The following is a 20,835-nucleotide window of genomic DNA, read 5'->3' as shown; positions in this document are numbered from 1 at the left end:
CAGGTCCTATGACCAAACATTTTGAGCGTATTTTTTGTCGTTAAATAAACTATATATAAACAAGTCTGCTAAACAATTAAAAATCGAAATTTAAAAAAGTAAGTAAGCAAAAAGTAACATAAAACTCAAATTTTATACATATATAGGTTCTTAAAAATACTTGGTACTACATCAAAAATCAATACTTAGATATCATTTAAACCAAATTTAGATTTCTTTTTTTTTTTGCTTCTAGACTTAAGAGAATTTATTAAAATTTAATGTAAAACTTGAGATAAAGTAATAAAGAAAACGTTTTCAACTGAAAAAAAGTAAAATTTTAATTTTAAAAATAGATGATAAACATTCAAAATATTTTTTTAAAATAAAATTTTACTCTTTTTCATTTAAGTTTTTTTTATTACTTTATCTCAAGCCTTACATTAATTAAAAAGAAATCCTCTAGAGGAAAAAAAATCTAGATTTGCTTTAAAAGATCTCTAGGTATTGCTTTTTAATGTAATACCAAAATAATTCAAACTGGATATAGTTCATTTTACAATAATTAGTTTAGGTTTCCTAAAGTAAAATAAAATTTACAAACATGTTTGTTAAAATAGGTGTTACACTTTCAAAACAATTTTTAAAACATATTTATAAATTTAGTTTTACATTAGGAAACCTAAATTATTAATTGTAAAATTAAGTATAGCCAATTTAAATTATTTTTATTAAAAAATAAAAAAATAAACCTTAAATAAATTATACTCTGAAGTAAACAGACAAGTAGAGTTTTTATCTAGTAAACAACAATTCAAACTTAAATTCAGTAGACATTTAAAACTTTGTTTTTTTATTAACTTTTCTATTTGTTTTGTTTCAGTAAGTCTTCTATGTACCTTTATTCTTAGAATATTTTTTCAAGAGAAGTATGTAGCCAAAACTCAGTCTAAATTTAAAATTTGCATTAACCCTTACATTTCATGGTTTGAACTAGCCTCTTTTTACAAACATAAAGTATAGAGATTAAGAGTAATTGGTCATAGTTAAAGTAATCTGTTAAGCGATCAATAATAAATTTTTATTGACATAAAAACTTGGGCTTTAATATTTTTATGTATGACGGAGGTTTTTCGTGCAGATTTGTTTGAAATTATTAAACTAAAAATTTTTTAGATAGAAAGTACACAGCTACTACAGTCTTCCAAATGGTTTTTACGGTTTTCTGTGTAACGGAAAACTACAATCTGTCATTTATAAACACATTACTAAGAATTTGTTTCAAAAATATATAACAAAGAGTTTATATAAAAATTGAGCTTTATGTACTTTTTAAAACAACAAGGCGTATACTGAGCGTATTTTTACTTTAAAATGGTTTTTGGACACAGTCATTCTCGCATAATCAGAAAAATCGTGCCAGAGATTGCCTTGATTACAATGTCTAATATAGCAAATAAAAACCTAAAGTGTAAACTAGCTCTGAAATAATCTTTGTTTACTTGAAAAATAATTGATGCAACGACGATGTAGCCGCCTTTTTATTTTGCTTTGTAACTGTTTTTGTAATTATTTTTGTGAAAAAACTAATAGCTTTTGATTATTAACTTAAACAATTTTAAAAATTTGTAAATTGTAGTTATCATCATTTAATGCAGTGGTCGGCACGCTACTTCGAATCCGTGAACCCTAAATCACAAATCTAAAATTCTGTTCACCCTAATTTGCATTATTTAGCGCCGTTAGTGTTTAAGAATATGTAAACACTACTTATCGTTTTTTTTTACTAAAAATTCGGTAACACCTCGTTAAGTTTTACACCATAACTAGACTTAATTATTCTTAAAGACCTAAGTATGTGACAGCCCTGATGTTATTGACCCTTCCTATATTTTAGTTTTATTATAAATAAAACATAATTGAGTTTTTTTGACCTAACTAATTTTTTGTCAAATATCAGTTGATTAAGCTGATTAATATAGTGATTTTTAATGTAGCAAAACACTTTTAAACAATAAGAGTTAATAAAGTTAAACATTAATAGAATACTAACCGTTTTATTTTGTTTTAAGAATCTATGAGATTTGCTCACTTCGGTTTTTCTTTAGGCGGCTAAGGGTGGAAGAATTTTTACATAATGTAACAGAATAGAACTAGGAGGGTTTAAAAATGATCGTTTTATTAACAACAAAATGGTCAATTAAATATCAAGGTTGAATTTGTCTTAAATTAGAAAGATTAAAAAAAAACTTTAATTTAGTTTTTTGCGCAAAAAAAAATCATGTACCCCAAAATAAGTTTCATGCACCCGAAAATTCTCGTGCACCCTAAAAGAAATTTCATGTACACTAGTGTGCACCAGTGTACACCGTGCCGACCACTGATTTAATGCACCAACGTTACTTAACACATAAATTTCTACCTGGACGTTTTTGTAAATACCTTTTACACAATTAATATTAAAAAATATGAATTGAGCAGTACTTAAACCACATTAAAGATCATCATAATGTAATGATTTTTTTAAGAAGGTCATTTAAAGTAGTCGATGGCTCTGTAACATTCTTTTTAATGGGGTTGAAGCAAGTTTAAAATTTGTGAGAATTCTCAATTATTGCGGCTCTGTTTGAGCAAAGTAAAAACTAATGTTTATTATTGGAACACTAGTTTTCACGATTTAAGAAATACTATAAGCACAAAAGTATTAGAACTTTTAAATATTTTGTAGTTTAACTAAAGTTTTGTCTTAAGAGTATTATTGAAAAAAATTGATGACTTTATCATTAAAAAAATTAATAATTAAAGATGTAAGAATTCTAACTCGAGTGTATATGTAAACTTTGTCGAGTTATCTCAAATAAAATTCTCATTTTAATTTTACGCTTTACACAACAAGTAAGTTTGTAAGAGTGAAAACAAAAATATGATAAACACAATGAAAAAATTAAATTTAGTAAAATAACCAGATTTTGTATAAGCTTTTAAATATACACAATAAAAATATGTAACACCAAAAATAAAATCTTTAAAATACTTACAGTGACACAAAAAATTTAAAATTTGAGGCTAAAGAGTAAAAATTGTTTTAAAAGCTATGAACAGTAAAGTCAATCAATATATTAAAACATAAAAACAAGACAGCATTAAAAGTAACTTTAGCTATTTAACCTACAAAAAAAGGCTAAAAATTTTCTGTTGTCAATCTCAAATTCAGTTGGCAAACAGTCAACAGAAAACTTTGAGCTTTTAGTCGCCATAAAAAAAATTACAGTGATTTAAAAACTAATATTAACTTTAACTAATTGAAACAAACAGAAAAATCAAGCCCTCTCTATTTTTATTTATTTTTTGTTTTAAAAAGAATTCGTTTACTTTGAATTTATCTAGTTAGAATTTAGTATAATTACAAAAAGAATTGTCATGTATCTAAGGCTGCCCAGTACCAGCTTTCACAACTTCTGAAACTTTTTTAACCACACAATGTTTTATTAAATTCACAGCTCAACAACAAATTCCTTGCTAACTTCCCCAATCCCCTCGACTCGGGGGATTTTTCTGCAGATCTTCAACGCAATAAACTGCCCCCAAGCCAGCACCATCGCCCCGATTCCCGTGGTAACGTGGTAGATGGCGTTGTGGTTGAACGCCCACGGCAGTCCCTGGTGACCGTCGTCATGGTGATGGCCCGACATGTCCGTCAGCGTCGCCAAGGAAACCTGCAGAACGCCGCCCAGGCACATAAGGGCGGACCCGACCGACTGCGCCCACAGGCCCCTGTTCAACCCTGAAAAAATTTCGCCCTGCCTTTCCTCCGAACGTTGTATGCTGTTTCTAATCTGCAGGTAGACCGCCAAAACCGCATGGACCAGGTTGGCGGTTAGCAGCATTATGGTGGGCAGGAACATCGGCCACATGTTGGACCAGTCGATCGGCTGGAAGCCCTCGATATTGAGTTGGGGAGATTGGGATAAGTATAGAGTAGAGTTTGGGGAACTCCCTGTAGGAGGAGTGACCTCGGAGTTCAGGAGGTCCACGATCTCCTGGTTCCTCATCCGGCGAAAGTGAAAGGAGACGATCTTGTGAAGTTCGCTGCCCAAAGTGGCCAGAAAAATGACTATGGCAATTGATTTGGTCAGCAAACCAATCGCGTTCTCGGTCGCTTCGGACATGCTTTCACAGGGTTTTTTTTCCGACTTACTTTCAAATGAACTTTTTGTTGATTCCTTGAGGCTCTTGCGGATCTCGTTCCTGATCGACACAGCCGAAGCGCAAAGGAGGACGAAGAAGCAGCCGACCAACCCGGCCCAGAAGCAGCAGAAGGACCACAGCATTCTGTACGGTAAGACAACGCCGTAAGCGCGCATGGTGGCCTGAAAGAAATTCCCCTCTTTTGAAACTTCCAAGTCCAGGTTCTGCACGTCGTTGTGGATAAAGCCGCCCACAAAGAACATCAGGCCGTAACTGAACAGGAGAAAAGTCACCAGCACGGCACCCGTTTCAACAGCTTCGCCGAATTTCGTCTTCCGGGCAAAAGCGTCATCTTTTATCATCTCGTCGCCGCTTTCCGACTTGAAGCCTCTCTGCTGCCTCTTGTGTCGGCGGTTTTTCAGCTTGACGACGCGGAACGCCAGAACGAATGACGAGAGGAGCATGAGGGCGCCGAAGATGAAGTCGGTTGCTATGGTGCCCGGCGAGTCGTCGATCTGCCGGTGGTACAGGAGCTTTCTGGCCAGGTGGTGGCGCACTTGCATGGTAGAGGGTTTTAATAGGCTGTTTGGAAAAAATATGTTAATAAAATCTTTAAAAGATAAACGCATGCTATTGAAATAAATAAAATATAATAAAATTTCAATCATGTTTGAATAAACTTTATATTTATAATACAATAAGTTGCTGCTCAGGTATGCGCATTTCTTTGGGTAGGCACTTTTTAGCCTAAAATCGCTGTATTAAAAGGCTTTGAAATAAAAAAAAGAATCTAGAAATAGTAATACAAAACTACGATATTTAAAATAAGTTAAACTGTCTTAATAACAGATAAATTAAAATTAAACAAATTAGAAAAAAAAGTTATGAACTTACAAATTATATATGAAATCCAATATTAAAACAAACATATTGCCGTTTACTTATTTAACAGTTACGAAAACAGATTAGTTTAAATTTGCACACCCAATGATTAAAACATAGGAATAAAAAATATTTAAACGGTCATACAAAATTTATATAAACGAAAACAATGAACAGTGCAATTAACATTTACATACCCCATTACTAAAACAAAAATGTAAAAAACGTATAAAATTCTAAACTAAGTTTTAGATATACGGAAAAATGAACAATAAAACTAACATTTATATACCGTATGATAGAATCATTAATTTTAAGAACCTATAAAACAGCTATTTTAAAAAAATGAACATGTATTTATCCTTAATGTAGATAATTAAAAACCAATATTCTTTGGTGCGCACTTCCGGCTGGGTACGCACTTTTGCGCTGTCTTCAAAGTGCGTACCTAAGCGGCAGATTACTGTATTATAGTACAGTAATCTGTACTATAATACACTTGTGCAGTACAGTTGTTTAAAAATATAACAATTATAAAATGATAACATTTATAAAATTATTCTAAAAAAAGTACTTTAAAAATACTATTTAATAAAACAAGTTATGAGTAAAAGCTTTATCAGGTTGTTAGAAAAACTTTATTTTTGATAAAGCTTATTTACAGTTGTTTAAATAAATTGCAATTATAATTTGGATTTAAATGTATGACAAAGTTTATTTAAAGTAAGCAAATCAATTCGTGTTACATCTCATTTTAATATTCATGAATAGTTTTTTGTTAAATTATATCAGACATTTTTCAAAAACAAGAACCACATGAAAACAAGTAAATTATAGGTTTAAATAACTCTTTGTAAAGTGAAACATGGTGTGTAATGTTTTATAAAACTAGTTATGAAGCTTTTACTGAGCTTGTTTTTACTTATTACTCTACTTCATTACCTATGGATCAAGTTTCGACTTATAAAAACTTGAACTTGTAACTTTCAACAAAATAAATTAATTTCTAGTTGCTATATATAGTTGTTCTAAAATATACTAAAGAAAATAAGTTTAAAAATAAGCAACTAAAAAGTAATTACAAAGTAAACTTGTTCGATTTTAAGCAGTAATATATAATACCAAGTTCTAATAAAGCTTATATTAACTAAAGTAAATTAACTTTAATTTTTTAAGTAAGAACAGTAAAAATCCTATCTAAAACTAAATTTTCTTTAAATGTATTCAAGGCTTATCTTCTTACTAATAGTTTTGTGTTTAAATACTTCTACTTAAAATTAAACTGTTTAAGAAATACCAAAATTTAATTATACTAAAATGCTATTTTAGTTTTAAAAAGTATTGAAAAAGATATTGAAAAGTTAAAATTTTTGTAAAAATTAAATTGGAGAAGATTTACTATAAGATATTTTTTAACTATATAACAATAAACAATCCAATTGGGAAAAAAATAAACTAAAATGTTTCTTTTTTTTTAACAACAGTACTTGCTTATTTTTGCTACTAAATGCGGATAAACAAACAGCTAAAAAAAATACATTATTTATGTTTTCTTAAAAAACAAGCACATACATAGTAAATTTAACAATAACAAACGAAAAATCTAGCAAAAAAAAAAACAATAACACCAAAGTATGATAAATTTAATCTAATTATAATTTAAGTTTAAAATAAGTTAATAATAAATTTTCAAATACAATATAGGCTTGGTAATACACAAGGCTTTGTAAAATTGTATAACAACAAAGCTTTTAAAGCCTAATACTTGTAAGGATTAACTAATATATAAAGTCTGTCTTATATGAAATAGTATTAGTATTACCAATGAAAATAGCAGTAATTACAGCCATCTAAGTTTTTAGTGAAAGCGTTGTATTACTTAGATAAAGCCAAAGTTATTATTCTTAAAGATTAAAATTAACCTATACTTTTAAGTCATAGCTTTAAAATAAGTTATCATAGTTATAAAGAATTTATAATAATCAAAAAGACTAAGTATAAATTATAAACTTGCTAACAATTCTAAAAGACTATTAAATCATTAAAAAATAATACATATTTGACTGTTGTTGTTAATAAAAATTAAAATGTATACTATACTAGATTATTTTTGTAACTAAACAGACAGATTCTAAACGTATTTAAAATTTTAGCTTAAATTTAATAACTAAACATGTTTTTAATTTGTTTCTATAATTAAAAATAAAAAACTAAAACTCACCTAATTAACTCCAAATTTAGTTGAAAATCCTGGAGAAGTTAGTTCTAACAGTTAAATAACCATTAAGTAAGATTAGAAAAATTTCAATTCTAGTTATCTACAAATATTGTAAACTGAATCATTACGTCATTATTGATAAGGCTTAAGGAGATTTAATGGAAGTACATAGATTTTCAAGATATGTACTTTATTCGAAGTGTAATCTTATCTTGAGCATTATTAGCACAAATAAAGTTTTACTAATAATAACAAACAAGTTTATACTTAAATTTAATAATTACTAGGTCATAAGTTCAAGCACTTTTCAAAACCTGTTTATTGCAGACAAAGCAAAAAATAACATAGTTTAATTTAAATGCAGTTCATATATACATACTTTGGTTTAATAATATTTGCTATTATACAACATACTAGAGCTCATTAAAAAGTATAAAAACTTGAATAAAAATGCATATTAAATGTATACTATTCAAAATATAAATACAAGCGTTTGCTAATAAAGACATGTGTTAGTGTATGAAAGAATGAGTACTGTTTAAATATGTTGTTATTATTAAATACATTTTAATCTGTCTATTAATGTTTAATTGATGTTTTTGTTAACGATCAACATTAAAACATGTTTCTTGAACTGAGTAAGTCGAGTTAGCTGTCAAATTAATTGTTAATTAATGGCACATTAAACTTGAACTTAATTTTGAAAATGGACTGTATAAGTTTAGACAGAGTAATATAAACACAAGACAAGCTCCTCATACAATAAAAGTGTTTCATCTAAAACCAATTTTTAATATTAGTTTACTTTCAAGTCTAAAAAGTAAAGTTGAAAAATGTAAGGTGTCGTATTTGAAAAAAAAAGTCTTAAGTAAAAGAAACCAAGAAAACTATTTAAAAGTAAAAAGAGACAAAGTAAGACTAAATCTATGAATAGTTTTTTTTTAATTTTTAACAAACAGTTTAAACTCAAACAACTTTTAACGCCAATTAGAAGCATTAATAGTTTAAATGAATTTTAAAAGATTAAGCATAAACTTAATAAGTCAACACAAATTAATTACACTTAACTTTCTGATTTCTTTAATTGAACTTTAATTTTATGTTTCTAAAATACTTTTGTATTGCAGATTATTATTTCATAACAATAAGTCTCAGTTTGTAAAACTACTTATAAAAATAATCATGAATGGTTTCGGTTATTTTTTAGATTTGAACTTCATTTAGTAAACAATTTTGTTGATAAAGTTTATCAGAAACTTCAAAAATAAACAAAACAACTTAAAAAAATAAACTGTCAAAAACATGAAGATAAATATCAAAAACAATAAAACAAAGCTTCAGCTAGATAAGCAGTTTTTTCTAAATCACTTAAAAAACAAAGCATTAGATGCTAACCAAACTCTAAACAAATTTCAATGTTTAATGTGTTTATATCCTTTTCAAACACATTCAATCAAAAGCAACAAAATTTTAAGCTAATACCAGCTGAGCAATATTCTGTATAAGTATACGTGGGTGGTTGAAAGCTAATGAGCGCTATTTTTTTCAACTAAAAGTTTTGATTTTTATGAATCACTGCTCACTGGGAAAGCTTGATAGAGGGAAATAGTGTTTGAGGTGAAAAAAATGTTTTTGATTTTAAAATCAAGTTGTGACTATGGTTTTGATTTAAATTAGTTCAAAAAAAGTTTATAAAATATAACAAACCATAAAACTAGCTTATATAAAATTAAATATAAACATATCTCCAAGTTTTTAAGTTCGATTGTAGCTAAAGTGTTAAATTTTTTTTAAGTTTAAAACTAAACAAAGCTATCTACATGTTGATAACAAATAATATAAACTAAATAATCAAAATAAATTTAAAACAATATATGTAACTAACCAGTTCTAAGCAAAACAAGCAATCAATTCAGCAACACCTTTTTTCAAATTTATTTATTTCTACTTCAACCAGTACAAATTTTTCTCTCAAAAGTAACAGCTTATACACTGTAACCCTTAAACTCACATCAAGTGCACAGCAGAAGTCAAATGCAACAGCTTTGCAGCACACAACTTATCAACGCGCCAATCTAAAGCCTAATATCGCTACGTACAAGCACTACACGCAGAGGAAGCAGCTACTCATAACTGCTCTCTCATATCTGCTTGTTATCACACACACAGGGTGCTTTCTGGTGTGTGAGCGAATTTGTTTGAACTCGAAACGCGGTTTTTCTTTTGATTGGGATTTAGCTTGAGTCGGTGTAGGTTTTCGTTAGGTAGGTGTTTGTGATAAGCGCTGACGTTTTTGAATACGTACTTGTATTTTTTGAATTTAAGATAAAAATTTGTGTTCTTATTTATAATTTAAAAAGCACTCTATTTTCGGTATTAAAGTCACTGCTATTAGTCAAAAGACAAAAATATCAGTAAAATAACAAAATTCGAGCACTGTTACTTAATTGATAATTAGTTGAATATTTAAAAAATGAATAAAGTTAAAGCCTAAGAAAATTTTTGCATAGCTCACGATAAAAATTATAGTTCTTGAAAAGCTTCAAACTATTTCCATAGTACGTTCACAAAAGAAAATGTACGGAAAATATTATCATAAAAGCATAGTCTCTTAATTTAAGTTTATTGAAAGCATAACCTTTTAGTAATGTAATTTTCACAAAACCTACTTAAACATATTACCGTTTATTAAAGACTTTTCAGGCAAAACTTGTAAGTTACTGTTCAATTTGACTGATGCATATGTTAAAGCAATACCTTAAAAACAACAAAACTGTAACTCTTAATATTCGCTTACTTTTAATAGAATGTTTTATTTTGTAAAACTAAAAAGATGAACACAGAGATTAAAACATCCTGCTAAAAGGCGCGCAAGAATCTACTTTAGTAATACCAACTGTTCAACTTTATGTAAACAAAACTAACGCAAACACTTTACTTTTATATTTTTAAGCACGTTTCCTGTTCGATTTTCAAAACAAATAGTTTTGCATAACAATGAAAAATCTTAGAAATTTAAAACATTCTTGAAGTTCGTTATAAACTTAAAAATTAGTGTTTTACAATACAAATTGTACCAAGCAGTGATAAATATTTGTCTTTACTTTGGATTTAGTTTAACAATTAAACATTTGTATTGCATGAATGCACCTTACAAACTAAAATGATGAAGCACTTGAATAAAAGTGTAGTTACATTGAAAACTTAAATACAAAACTTCAGTTTTGTTTTACCATTTGCAAAAAACAGCTATAGCAGGTAATACTTTGTTTTCATGGTTTTTTGTACAAACATCGAATAAATTTTTTAAACTTTCAATATTTGTTTTTGCTAAGAAGGCTTAAAGAAAATATTGTTAACGTTATGCACAAGTTATGACAGCTTAATTAGTTTCAAGTACAAGTTCATGTTTTATTAGGCAGCATGCTTGTATAAATTAAAAAGTTTTTAAAGTTTGAACTGAGTCGACCTATAGTCTTAGAACAGTAAAGCTTTTTAAACTCAAATCTGGCACACTGGTTATAACAGCCAACAGAATTCTAAAGAGCAAAACTGGGAGTTGTTATGTTTAACAGAACTGTTAGTAATGTAAGTTAAGAACTTTTTTATTTTAATATTAATGTTTGTTTAATAGTGCAGTTTTTAAACATTTAAAAAAGCTAAGTTAATCTGGACCTTTGTTAAAAAATATATTAATTTAAAAAATTAACATCCACATTTTTTATTAGATTTTCGATGCTGTTATAATGTTATACAGCTGATAAACATTTTGATACGATTTAAATTTATTTAAAGTTAGATAATTCATGTTATATTTTGTGAGCACATTCAACCAATATAATAAGAATAAAATATGTACAAAAATTACATTTAGAAATATTAACTTAAGCATAGTATGTCTAAGTAGTTTATGTTACTTTACCCGTGTTTTATAAAATGAGTTATGTTTCAGCCAAAACTTAAAAACCTTTGCAAATTTTGCTTCACATTAAATATTTAAACAATGTATTTAAAGATAACTTTATATAGAGCATTGTCAAGTGCTTTATAAAAGAACTAAACTTTCAAAAAATATTTTTTTTATTGTTCCAAGCTTCTGTTTTGCGTTCTGGAATAATTATTTAAACTCCGATTCCTAATAATGAAATTCTTTTTATCTACTTAAATTTTACTTTCAGTAATAATGTGTAAAAGTATTGTAACATACTACACTTTTAATTATCCTTTTATATACTTTTTAAGCCTTAACAGTAAATTTATATATAACATAAGGGTTTAAAATAAACTCACTAAATATATTTTTACTGTAAGTTTAAAAATATACAAATACACTTCATTCTACACTTTCACTGCTTTAAAAAGAGGTTATTGACCAATCAATTATTTCAAAAAAAAATTCTTAAAAATATATTTTTATTAACTTTCTACCTTATACTTTTTAACTGATCGTATAAAAAAATTTCAATTGTTTAAAAACTAATAAAAATAGGTAGGAAAACTTTAATTCAACGCAATCAAATTAGAAAACGATATTTTAAGGTAAAAAAATGTTATTTAAAGAAAACTTATAATAAAATTTGTCATCACTTTTGTGCTTACAATCTTTATGTAACTTAAAAAATAAATTCGGATTAAAGTTTTAAAATATGAATAAAATACTAATTAAACATAGCCAAAGTAATAATTTAATTAAAACTTAATGCACAAAATAGTTACAATAAAGCTCTAACCACTTGAGTATTATTAGTTATAATAAACAAAATGACTGTCACACAACTGTTAAGTTTGTTTATAGTATTTCATAGTAATACAGAAAACTGTACATTATATTAATTAAACTTTAGTTCACTTAAACTGTATAACCTATGCTTATATAACTTATCTTTTATTTTGATTATCTAAGTTTCTAAAAACCTACTTAGTTAAAAACATAGTAACTATCAATTAATATGTGATGAAATCAACATTTAGTTTTATAATTTTAAAGCGTGTGAATAAATATGGAATTTTTTGTAACAATAAAATCAATGATAAGCTTTCTCAAAGCAGTTTTCTTAACTTCCCAAAACAACATTGTCCATTCGAAGGAGTTAATTTATTTCCAATGAATACGTAAGAAAAAAGAAAAAGATTTTTTTTGCTTTTGATATAAAATAAACAACATTTTGAAAGTTATGGACATTCGGCAGGGCATTCGGCAGCAATTATTGTGCTATAAACACGTTAGATTTAAGAACTAAATGATTTTTACTTAAGTTCTAAGATACTTATTAGTAATCTATGATCATGTGTGTTTAACTATAGTTTTAGTATAGTGTGATGTAGTTATAATGTATCTTTGTGTTTTTTTAGTTCATATAAATAAAAGATAAGTTTTGTTTAACTTGTTGTATTAATCTTCAACACTTTACTATTCTCTATTACCATTAAGAACCCCTCTATATTGAGATGTATACTTGAGGTGCAAATATTTCAACCGCAACTTAAGCTTCATACGTTTTTCTATGTAAGTATAAGCCTAACTTAGTTTAAATTTTATTGTTTTAACTATTATAGTTTTAATTGTATAGTAGTTCACCTACTTTAACATGGATTGTATTTTAAGAAATTTTCGTAAAATAAGCTTTACAAAACATTGAAACTAAAACAACTATTGTTTAAATGTTTTATTCATTAAAAGTAGTCAAACTTGCATACAAATTTCATCAAAAAAATTCTTCAAAGGACACATTTTAAATAGTTTTAGTTTTATTTATTTTTTTTGTTATATAGTTTCGCTTGTAATCCTAAAGTAATGGGCTATTAAAATCGAATAGTAAAAATAGGTTGTTTTTAAAAAATATTGCTAATTTAGATCAGTACTATTTTAGATTAAATTTAAGTCTTTAGTCGGTAGATATCATGACGTGCAACTTTTACGCGGGTTTATCTAGTTCTTAACTTCAATCACTACTTCAGACACTAGTTTCGAACTTTACCTTCTACTAATCTAATATATTAGCGTTTCCTCTTATGAAAACTTTTATGAGAGATTTTTGAAAACAAAATATTGTTTTTTTTTAATTATTGTTCACAATTTATTTCATTAACTATAAATTTCTATTTACTAGTTATAAAAACCATACAGCAACTAATTTATTAAAAAAACGAAACTAATTTATTTTCACAAAATACGTCATATAATGTATTACAAAAATTTGCATATTTCGCAAAGTTTTCTTTAAATTTCTGTGCAGAAAAAACAAACAGTTAAAATTCAACTTTACATCTTTGAAACTTTACCTTTCGATTTATATTGTAGCAAAGGTAAACTAAACGCAAAGTGCTATTTGTTTTTAAAATGCAAAAAGCGACAACGCGACCAACCAAATGCTTTCTAGGGAACTTTGTCTGATCATTTTTCTACTGACGCTCCAACCCGGTTCGAGCCTCACCGTGCACAAGCGGGTCAGGCGCCAGGAGCCGGCGCAAGAGTACGACTGCGGGACGCTGGAGCTCGGCGAGGGCAACAACACGTTCGCGACGCCCAACTACCCCGGGGAGTACCCGTCGTTCGCCAAGTGCGAGTGGACCATACCGGGGATTCCCGGCGAGCGGGTGCAGCTGGTGATAACGGAGGGCAGGAGCGAGGAGTGCTGCGACATTTTGACCGTGTACGACGGCGCCAGGAAGTTTGAGCCGCTGTCGGGGGTGGTGGAGAAGGCGGTCACGTACCGGAGCGGCACCGGGCAAGGCTTGAGGATCACGTTCGAAACGGATTATTTGCTGCATTTTTCAGGTTTTTTGGCTGGTTTTGAATAGTACTGAATGTTTTTATGACAACTTTTTAAAGTCAGCTGTGAATGTTTATTTTTATTTGTAATATACTTAACAAGTGATTCTTTAGTAGTTTTTGTAATTTTTCAAAACATACTAACCTCTTTTTCGTTTTAAAGGTTTCACGGGCTACTACGAGTACCAGTTGATAACCACGACCACAACCACGACCACAACCACCACAACAACCACGACAACGCCCACGACGACGACCACGACGACCACGACAAAGCCCACCACGACCACCACGACAAAAAAGACCACCACGACCACGACGACGGAAGAAACCACGACTCTGGGCCCGACCGTCAAGTTCTCCCCCAAAGTGGTCGAGTTTTCCACCACCTGGAGCACGCCCGGCTACCCCCGGTCGTACGAGAGCTTCCTGACGGCAACGTGGGTGTTGAAGGCGCGGGACCCGGATCAGCAGGTGAAGCTGGTGGTGGTGGGCGGTAGAAGCGAAGAGTGCTGCGACAAGCTGGAGGTGTACAGCAACAAGACCAAGTTGGGGGAAGTTTCCGGGCTGCTGGTGAACCCGCGCGAGTTCAAATCCGTAGACGGCAGGCTGGACGTCTACTTCAGGTCCGACTACGTGCGGGAGTACCCGGGCTTCCACGGCTACTTTCAGCTGGACACCAGCTCCGACGGCTTCATGTTGACCGCTACGGAGGAGGAGCAGAACTTCACCACGCCGGGATTTCCACTAAACTACGGCAAGAAGACGTCTTTCGAGTGCCAGATACGGGCTCCGCAGGGAAAGCAGGTGCACTTCCTGGTATTGCACGGACAGACGGAAGCTTGCTGCGACAAACTGGAAATCAGGTCCAACGATGTTTTGATCGGGACCGTTTCGGGCCAGGTAACCGCGCCCAAGAGCTTCGTGTCCACCAACGGGATTCTAGACCTTCACTTCTACTCCGACTCAGCGCTGGAGTTCGAGGGCATCTACGCGCAGTACAAGGTGGCCACGGACGACCTCTTGAAGGACGAAGAAAGCGAAAACAACAAAGTGGAAACGTGCATCAGGTTCGCCGAGGCGAGGTACGCTGCCAAGACCCTCTCAACCCCCAACTACCCGGAAAGTTACCCGCCGTACGCCTACTGTGAGTGGAAGATATACGCGCCCGAGGGCAAGCAGGTGAAATTGTATTTGGTGTCCGGAAAAACCGAGCCGGAAGTTGACTACCTGAAAATATGGGTGAACGGCAGCCTGTTCTACGAGGTGTCGGGAAACTTGACGGAGCAGAAAACGTTCGCCTCGCTCAACGGAATGCTGGTCATCAAGTTCTACGCCGACGAGGAAACCGAGATGAAGGGCTTCCACGGCTACTACCAGATCGACTCGGAGCTGGACGCCTCCGTCCTGCCCGCCTACTCGCGCACCATGACCATCTCCTCCCCCGGCTACCCCTACGAGTGCCCCTTCAGCTCGACCTCCCGCTACGACCTTGTCGCCCCCGCCGGCCAGCAGGTCGAGTTCACCCTGTCCAGCGGCCAATCGGACTCGTGCTGCGTGGAAGTGTACTCTGGCGACGAGCTGATCGCCAACGTTTCCGGCTCCGTCGACAGCCCGCGGACGTTTTCGTCGACGAACGGAAGCTTGAAGGTCCTGTTCAGCTCGCCGGAGGGCGTGACCAGCCCGGGCTACGTAGGGCTGTACAGCGTGCAGAACAGGTCGTACGTCGACGTTCCGTCCGACGATACGGACGAAGACGAAACGGACGCTGAAACGATCGACCTCTACTCCACCGACGACTACATCAACCTGCTGTCACCGAACTACCCCGGAGAGTACCCCGGCCACGCCTACTACACCTGGAACATTCGTTCGAGGTCCAGCAGTTGCGAGGTCGAGCTGGTTTTCGTCGAAATCGAAACCGAGGCGTGCTGCGACCTCGTAGAAGTTTTGAGCAACGACATCCTGGTCGGTGTGGAGTCGGGGAATTCCGTCAAGAGGAAAAGTTACACGTCGACCGGCGGCTTCCTGTCCCTGAAGTTCTTTTCCGATGGCACGCGGCAGTTCAAAGGCTTTCTGGCGTACTACCACGACGCCTGCGAGTTCGTCGCGCAGCGCACCTTTCAGGTCACCGAAACAGTTCGCTTTTTCAGCACGCCGGGCTACCCGCACAGCTACGCGCCCTCGGAAAGCTTCACGTGGAAGTTCATCAGCGAGAACGACGAGCAGGTTTACTTTTCGATCATCAGCGGCGGCTCCGAGGCCTGCTGCGATTTCGTCGAAGTGTTTTCCGGGAACGGATCGTTGGGAAAGACGTCGGGCAAGGTGCAGAGCCCGATGCTGTTCACGTCGACGGGGAACTCCCTGGCCGTAAAGTTCACCACCGATCACCACAACCAGGACGTCGGCTTCCGTTTCTCCTACGTCGTAAAGCCCAAAGTGCTGAGCCGCCCCGAGGTCAAGAATTTCGACGGGGAGTGCGGGTTCGAGGCGCAGGCGACTTACCAGCCGCAGGACTTTCTCATGCCCGAGTGCTGGTCCAACACTTCCAGGGTCACCGCGTGCAAATGGACGCTGACGGCCCCGCCGGGGTTTCAGGTCGCGCTGGACGTGGAAGCCGAAGACTCTGACGACTGCTGCGAGCTGCTGCAGGCCTACTCGGCCAACAAGCTCGTGTCGGGAACCATCACGGACGCGGCGAACAAGAAGACGTACGGCTCCTCGGACGGGACGCTGGTGGTCAGGTACGCGAGCGAGCCGAGCCTGGGCAGGAGCGGCTACTACAAGGGCGCGTACCACATAAAGTCGCCGTGCGACCAGGTGCTGCCGGTCGGCGACAAGCCGACGACGTTCGAGACGCCCGGCTACCCGGACAGCTACCAGAACGGTCTGAGCTGCCAGTGGAAGCTGGTGGCGCCGGCGGGCAGGAGGATCAAGCTGACGGTGGTGAGCGGGGAGAGCGAGGAGTGCTGCGACAAGCTGGAGGTGATCAGCGACGGGTGCATAAAGGAGGAGATATCGGGATCGATCAGGACGCCCAAGAGGTTCGAGAGCGACGGCAACGAGCTCATCGTGAGGTTCAAGTCGGATCAGAACGGGGTCTACAGCGGGTTCACCGGCTACTACAGCCTGAAGCCGAGCTACCGGAGCTACTACACGTACGACTTTTCGTCGTTTCCTTCTTATGGAAGCACAATATATATTAGCAGCGGAAACAGTCAACCAACGTATATATCATCAAGCAACGTTCAAACCAACAATAACAACGTTCAGACCAACAACAATGATGTTAGTAGTAACAATGACAACGCGAAAGACGACGACAGTAGCTCCGACAGCGGCTGGTCTACCGACGGCTGGTCGGTAAACGGAGGCTCAACCTCCAGCAGCGGTTCGTCGAACAATCAGAACTCGGCTAGCAACGTGCAAAACAACCAGCAGAGTACTCAAAACAGCGCGTCGAACACCTACATTAACACGCAGAACAGCTACGGGAACACTTACGGCGGAAGCAGCTCGTTCGGAAGTACCTACAGCCCGAGTCTCAGTTTTGGCTACGGGTATTCCCCGTACGGCTATGGCAGCTCCAGCTTCTACTCGCCGAGCTATTTAAACTCTTACTACAATTCTTACTACAACTCTTACTACGGCGGCAGCAGTATTTATGGCGGCAGCTATGGCAACAGTAATTACGGCAGTAACAGCTTTGGGAGTTCAAACAACTTTGGGTCTTCATCGGGAAACAGCCCAAATCCACCACCTCGAGATGAACCCCAGGAAAAACCACAGGAAACCACTCCGGTGCCCACCTTCTTCGACAACGTCAGCACCAAGAAGCGATTCGGGTTCGAGGCTGTGGCGACCGACTACATCTCGGAGTTCACCACCCCGAACTACCCGGAGAAGTACCCGTCGGACATGTACGGGGAGTGGGTGTTCACGGCGGAGGAGGGCATGAAGGTCAACTTCACCGTCTTGGACGGCACTTCGGAGTGCTGCTGCGACCGCATGGAGGTTTTAATTTTATTTTAAATTTCTAACAATTTTTTCGATTATTGTTTGCTCTCACTGTTGTTTCTTTTTATTTTCAATTTTTATGTTGTTTGTTGTAAGCAGTCCTTGATTTTATGTATAACTTCTTTGTTATTCAATACTTGCACCTACTTTTAGATCTCTTCGAACGGCAAGCTGCTGGGAGTCATCGCCGGCGACGTGGGCAGGCCCAGGGTGTTCATTTCCTTGGGACGGGAAATCACCGTGAAGTTCGTCACCGACAAAATTTTCGCCAAGGTCGGCTTCAAGGGCATGTACACCTCGGTGAGCGACGAGGCGCTCAACAGGACCTCGGACGAGGCGAAAGTGTGCGGCTTCGACGCCGTGGCCCCAACGCAGAAGCAAGTGTTCCAGACGCCCAACTACCCGCAGTTCTACGGGGACTACCTGGAGTGCGAGTACAACCTGTGCACGACGGCGGGCAACCAGGTGGAGCTGGTCATCGAGGAGGGGAAGCTGAGGGACTGCGACGAGATGCTGGTTGGTTTTGACTAAGTTACGATTGGAAATATTTTTTAGTCCGTTTTTTTTTTTTGATAAACTTTTAAGTAGACTTAGATTTGTACTAGAACAAGCTTAATTTTGAAAAAATCGTAAATTTTAAAAGACGATTGTTATAATCAGATTTTAATTGTAAAATTTATCTTTCTTTTTTATATATTTTGGATTTTGTTTATTGTTTGTTGTGTTGTTTTAAATTTCGACACTCTAATTGTGGTAAGAGAACCCCTGTTTAAAAAAATCATACTTTTTATAATTTTAGTTCTAATACCTAGGGTAAAAATTGTCTAAGTGTTTAAAAGTTTTAAATTAATGAGGTTTTTAATATTTCGACTGTTAATGATGCTTCATAAAGTTTTAACAAAATGTATTGGTTATTTAAAGTTTATAAAGATCCTTGGTAATCAAGTACTTACGTTTTAATTTACTAAACTGAATGTCATAAAGATTATGATTAGTGTAGTTCTTTTTTATACTTATAAAACTATTTAAATTAGAGTAAATCTATAGTTGAAATTATTTTTTATGTTTTTTATATCATGATAGTTATTCAACTGCTGTTAATAACTAAATTGTTTGTCTAAATATTTATCTAATGTCAAATAATTATTTAATAACTTATAACTTTTAAGTTAGGACAACGCTCACAAAGTCTTATTTGAGTATTCATAGCTTACAAACCATCATTATTGCTTGGAATTCTACGAAACAATATTATTGCTTGTGTTTGTAGTTTAAAAATCATCATTCGAAGGTGTACTCGAACAACGTGTTGTTGGGAAAGTACGGAGGTAGGCTGGAGGGGCAACAGAGGGTGGTATCAACCGACGGCAAGCTGAACATTCACTTCCGCACGGTGGGACCCGGAGACGGGGGTTTCGCCATCGGGCTGAAGGGATACTTCAACAGCATTTGTTAGTAAACTAAAAATATGTACACTTATCTATTTGTTAGTAAACTACAAATATGTACATTTACTCATTTGTTAGTAAACAACAAATATGTACTTTTATCTATTTGTTAGTAAGTTACAAATATGTACATTTACTCATTTGTTAGTAAGTTACAAATATGTACATTTACTCATTTGTTAGTAAATTACAAATATGTACATATTTGTTAGTAAACTACAAATATGTACACTTACTCATACGTTAGTAAACTACAAATATGTACACTTACTCATTTATTAGTAAACTACAAATATGTACACTTACCCATTTGTTAGTAAACTGAACACATGTGTGTACAGTTGGTTGTTTACTTGCCTACAAAACAGTAAAACTGTTAGTTTGCTTGTCTGAAGTGAAGTACATTTACTTCACCAGCATTTGCTAGTAAATTGTTTTAATCACGTAAAAAAATACTGCTTAAATTTTAATAATTCTCACGTAAAATGCAACTATTGTACATATTTTTTGGATCTAAAAGTTGTACTTTCAAGTAAAGAAAAAATGTAATAAAATGTAATTTATCAGATGTTTATATTTGGTGAAAAACAGACACAGCAAGTGGCATTTACGACGGCAGCTGCGGAGACCAGTTCAAGAAAGTTGAGGTGAACGAAAAACTAAGGGGGATTCGGCTCTCATTTGATGAAGTGTCCGTCCTGTATGGTTGGTCATGAATTTTAGTTTAAAAACAACTCGAGCAAGTAATATGTATTTCAACTGTACAGCTTTGAGAGAGTGGTGTTTTAAAGACTTCTGTGACTTCTACTTAATTAAATAAATAGAATGGCTTAAGAGTTCGCTTATTAAATTTATTTTTAATAATTTTAGCAGTTTTCTAGCAGTATGCTTTGACTGTTTAAAAGTTATACGTTCTTATAAGTTTTAACGGACATTAGTAAAAAGCTTTGTTTTATATCTGAAAGTATTTTGGCAGCTGTAAAAAGACACAAAAGCTTTAAAAAAAGACAAAAGTTAGAAACATATTTTAGTATTTCTGATTGAAAAAAATTCAGTAGAACTTAAACTTTAAACAAGCTACTTTTACAACGATTGTTTACTAAAAAGAAAAAAAACTTTACATGAAAAATAATGCATTGTAATCTTATTTTATCAAATATGTTTTTTATTTTTTTATTTACTATGTTATAACTAAAATTAAGTTTTCATAAAACTATTTACTTAGTAGTAAATTGTTTTCATTTTAAAGAATGCAAAGAAAAACTGGAAGACTTGTATTTAGTGGAAGTGCAGTCAGTATCAGTAGATAGAGGATCTCAATCCCTTACTCT

The 20,835-nt window shown here is 34.2% G+C and overlaps 1 protein-coding gene across 2 annotated transcripts; it reads right to left on the bottom strand.

Moving 5' to 3' along the window:
* Nucleotides 1–2,953: 2,953 nt before the first annotated feature.
* Nucleotides 2,954–9,263, bottom strand: LOC145842487 (uncharacterized). 2 transcript variants are annotated; one of them, XM_082949940.1, is made up of 3 exons: nucleotides 9,153–9,263; nucleotides 7,271–7,367; nucleotides 2,954–4,749 (listed from the first exon to the last, which is right to left on the bottom strand). In XM_082949940.1, the coding sequence occupies exon 3, from the start codon at nucleotides 4,728–4,730 to the stop codon at nucleotides 3,474–3,476; it is 1,257 nt and encodes a 418-aa protein (XP_082806066.1). In that variant the 5' UTR covers nucleotides 4,731–4,749; nucleotides 7,271–7,367; nucleotides 9,153–9,263; the 3' UTR covers nucleotides 2,954–3,473. The 2 variants fall into 2 exon arrangements, with proteins under 2 accessions (XP_082806066.1, XP_082806067.1); XM_082949941.1 differs by lacking the exon at nucleotides 7,271–7,367 and having other exon boundaries at nucleotides 9,153–9,261.
* Between the last annotated feature and the right edge of the window lie 11,572 nt (nucleotides 9,264–20,835).

The sequence above is a fragment of the Thalia democratica genome, chromosome 8, assembly GCF_965202585.1.
Source record: "Thalia democratica chromosome 8, ktThaDemo2.hap1.1, whole genome shotgun sequence".
Lineage (NCBI taxonomy): Eukaryota > Metazoa > Chordata > Thaliacea > Salpida > Salpidae > Thalia > Thalia democratica.
The sequence above is the reverse complement of the archived record's forward strand: the minus strand, read 5'-3'. Positions and strand labels throughout refer to the sequence as shown.

What these genes read in the sequence shown, in the direction of transcription:
- LOC145842487 (XM_082949940.1), bottom strand. Translation starts at nt 4,730, where the DNA reads ATGCAAGTGCGCCACCACCTGGCCAGAAAGCTCCTGTACCACCGGCAG.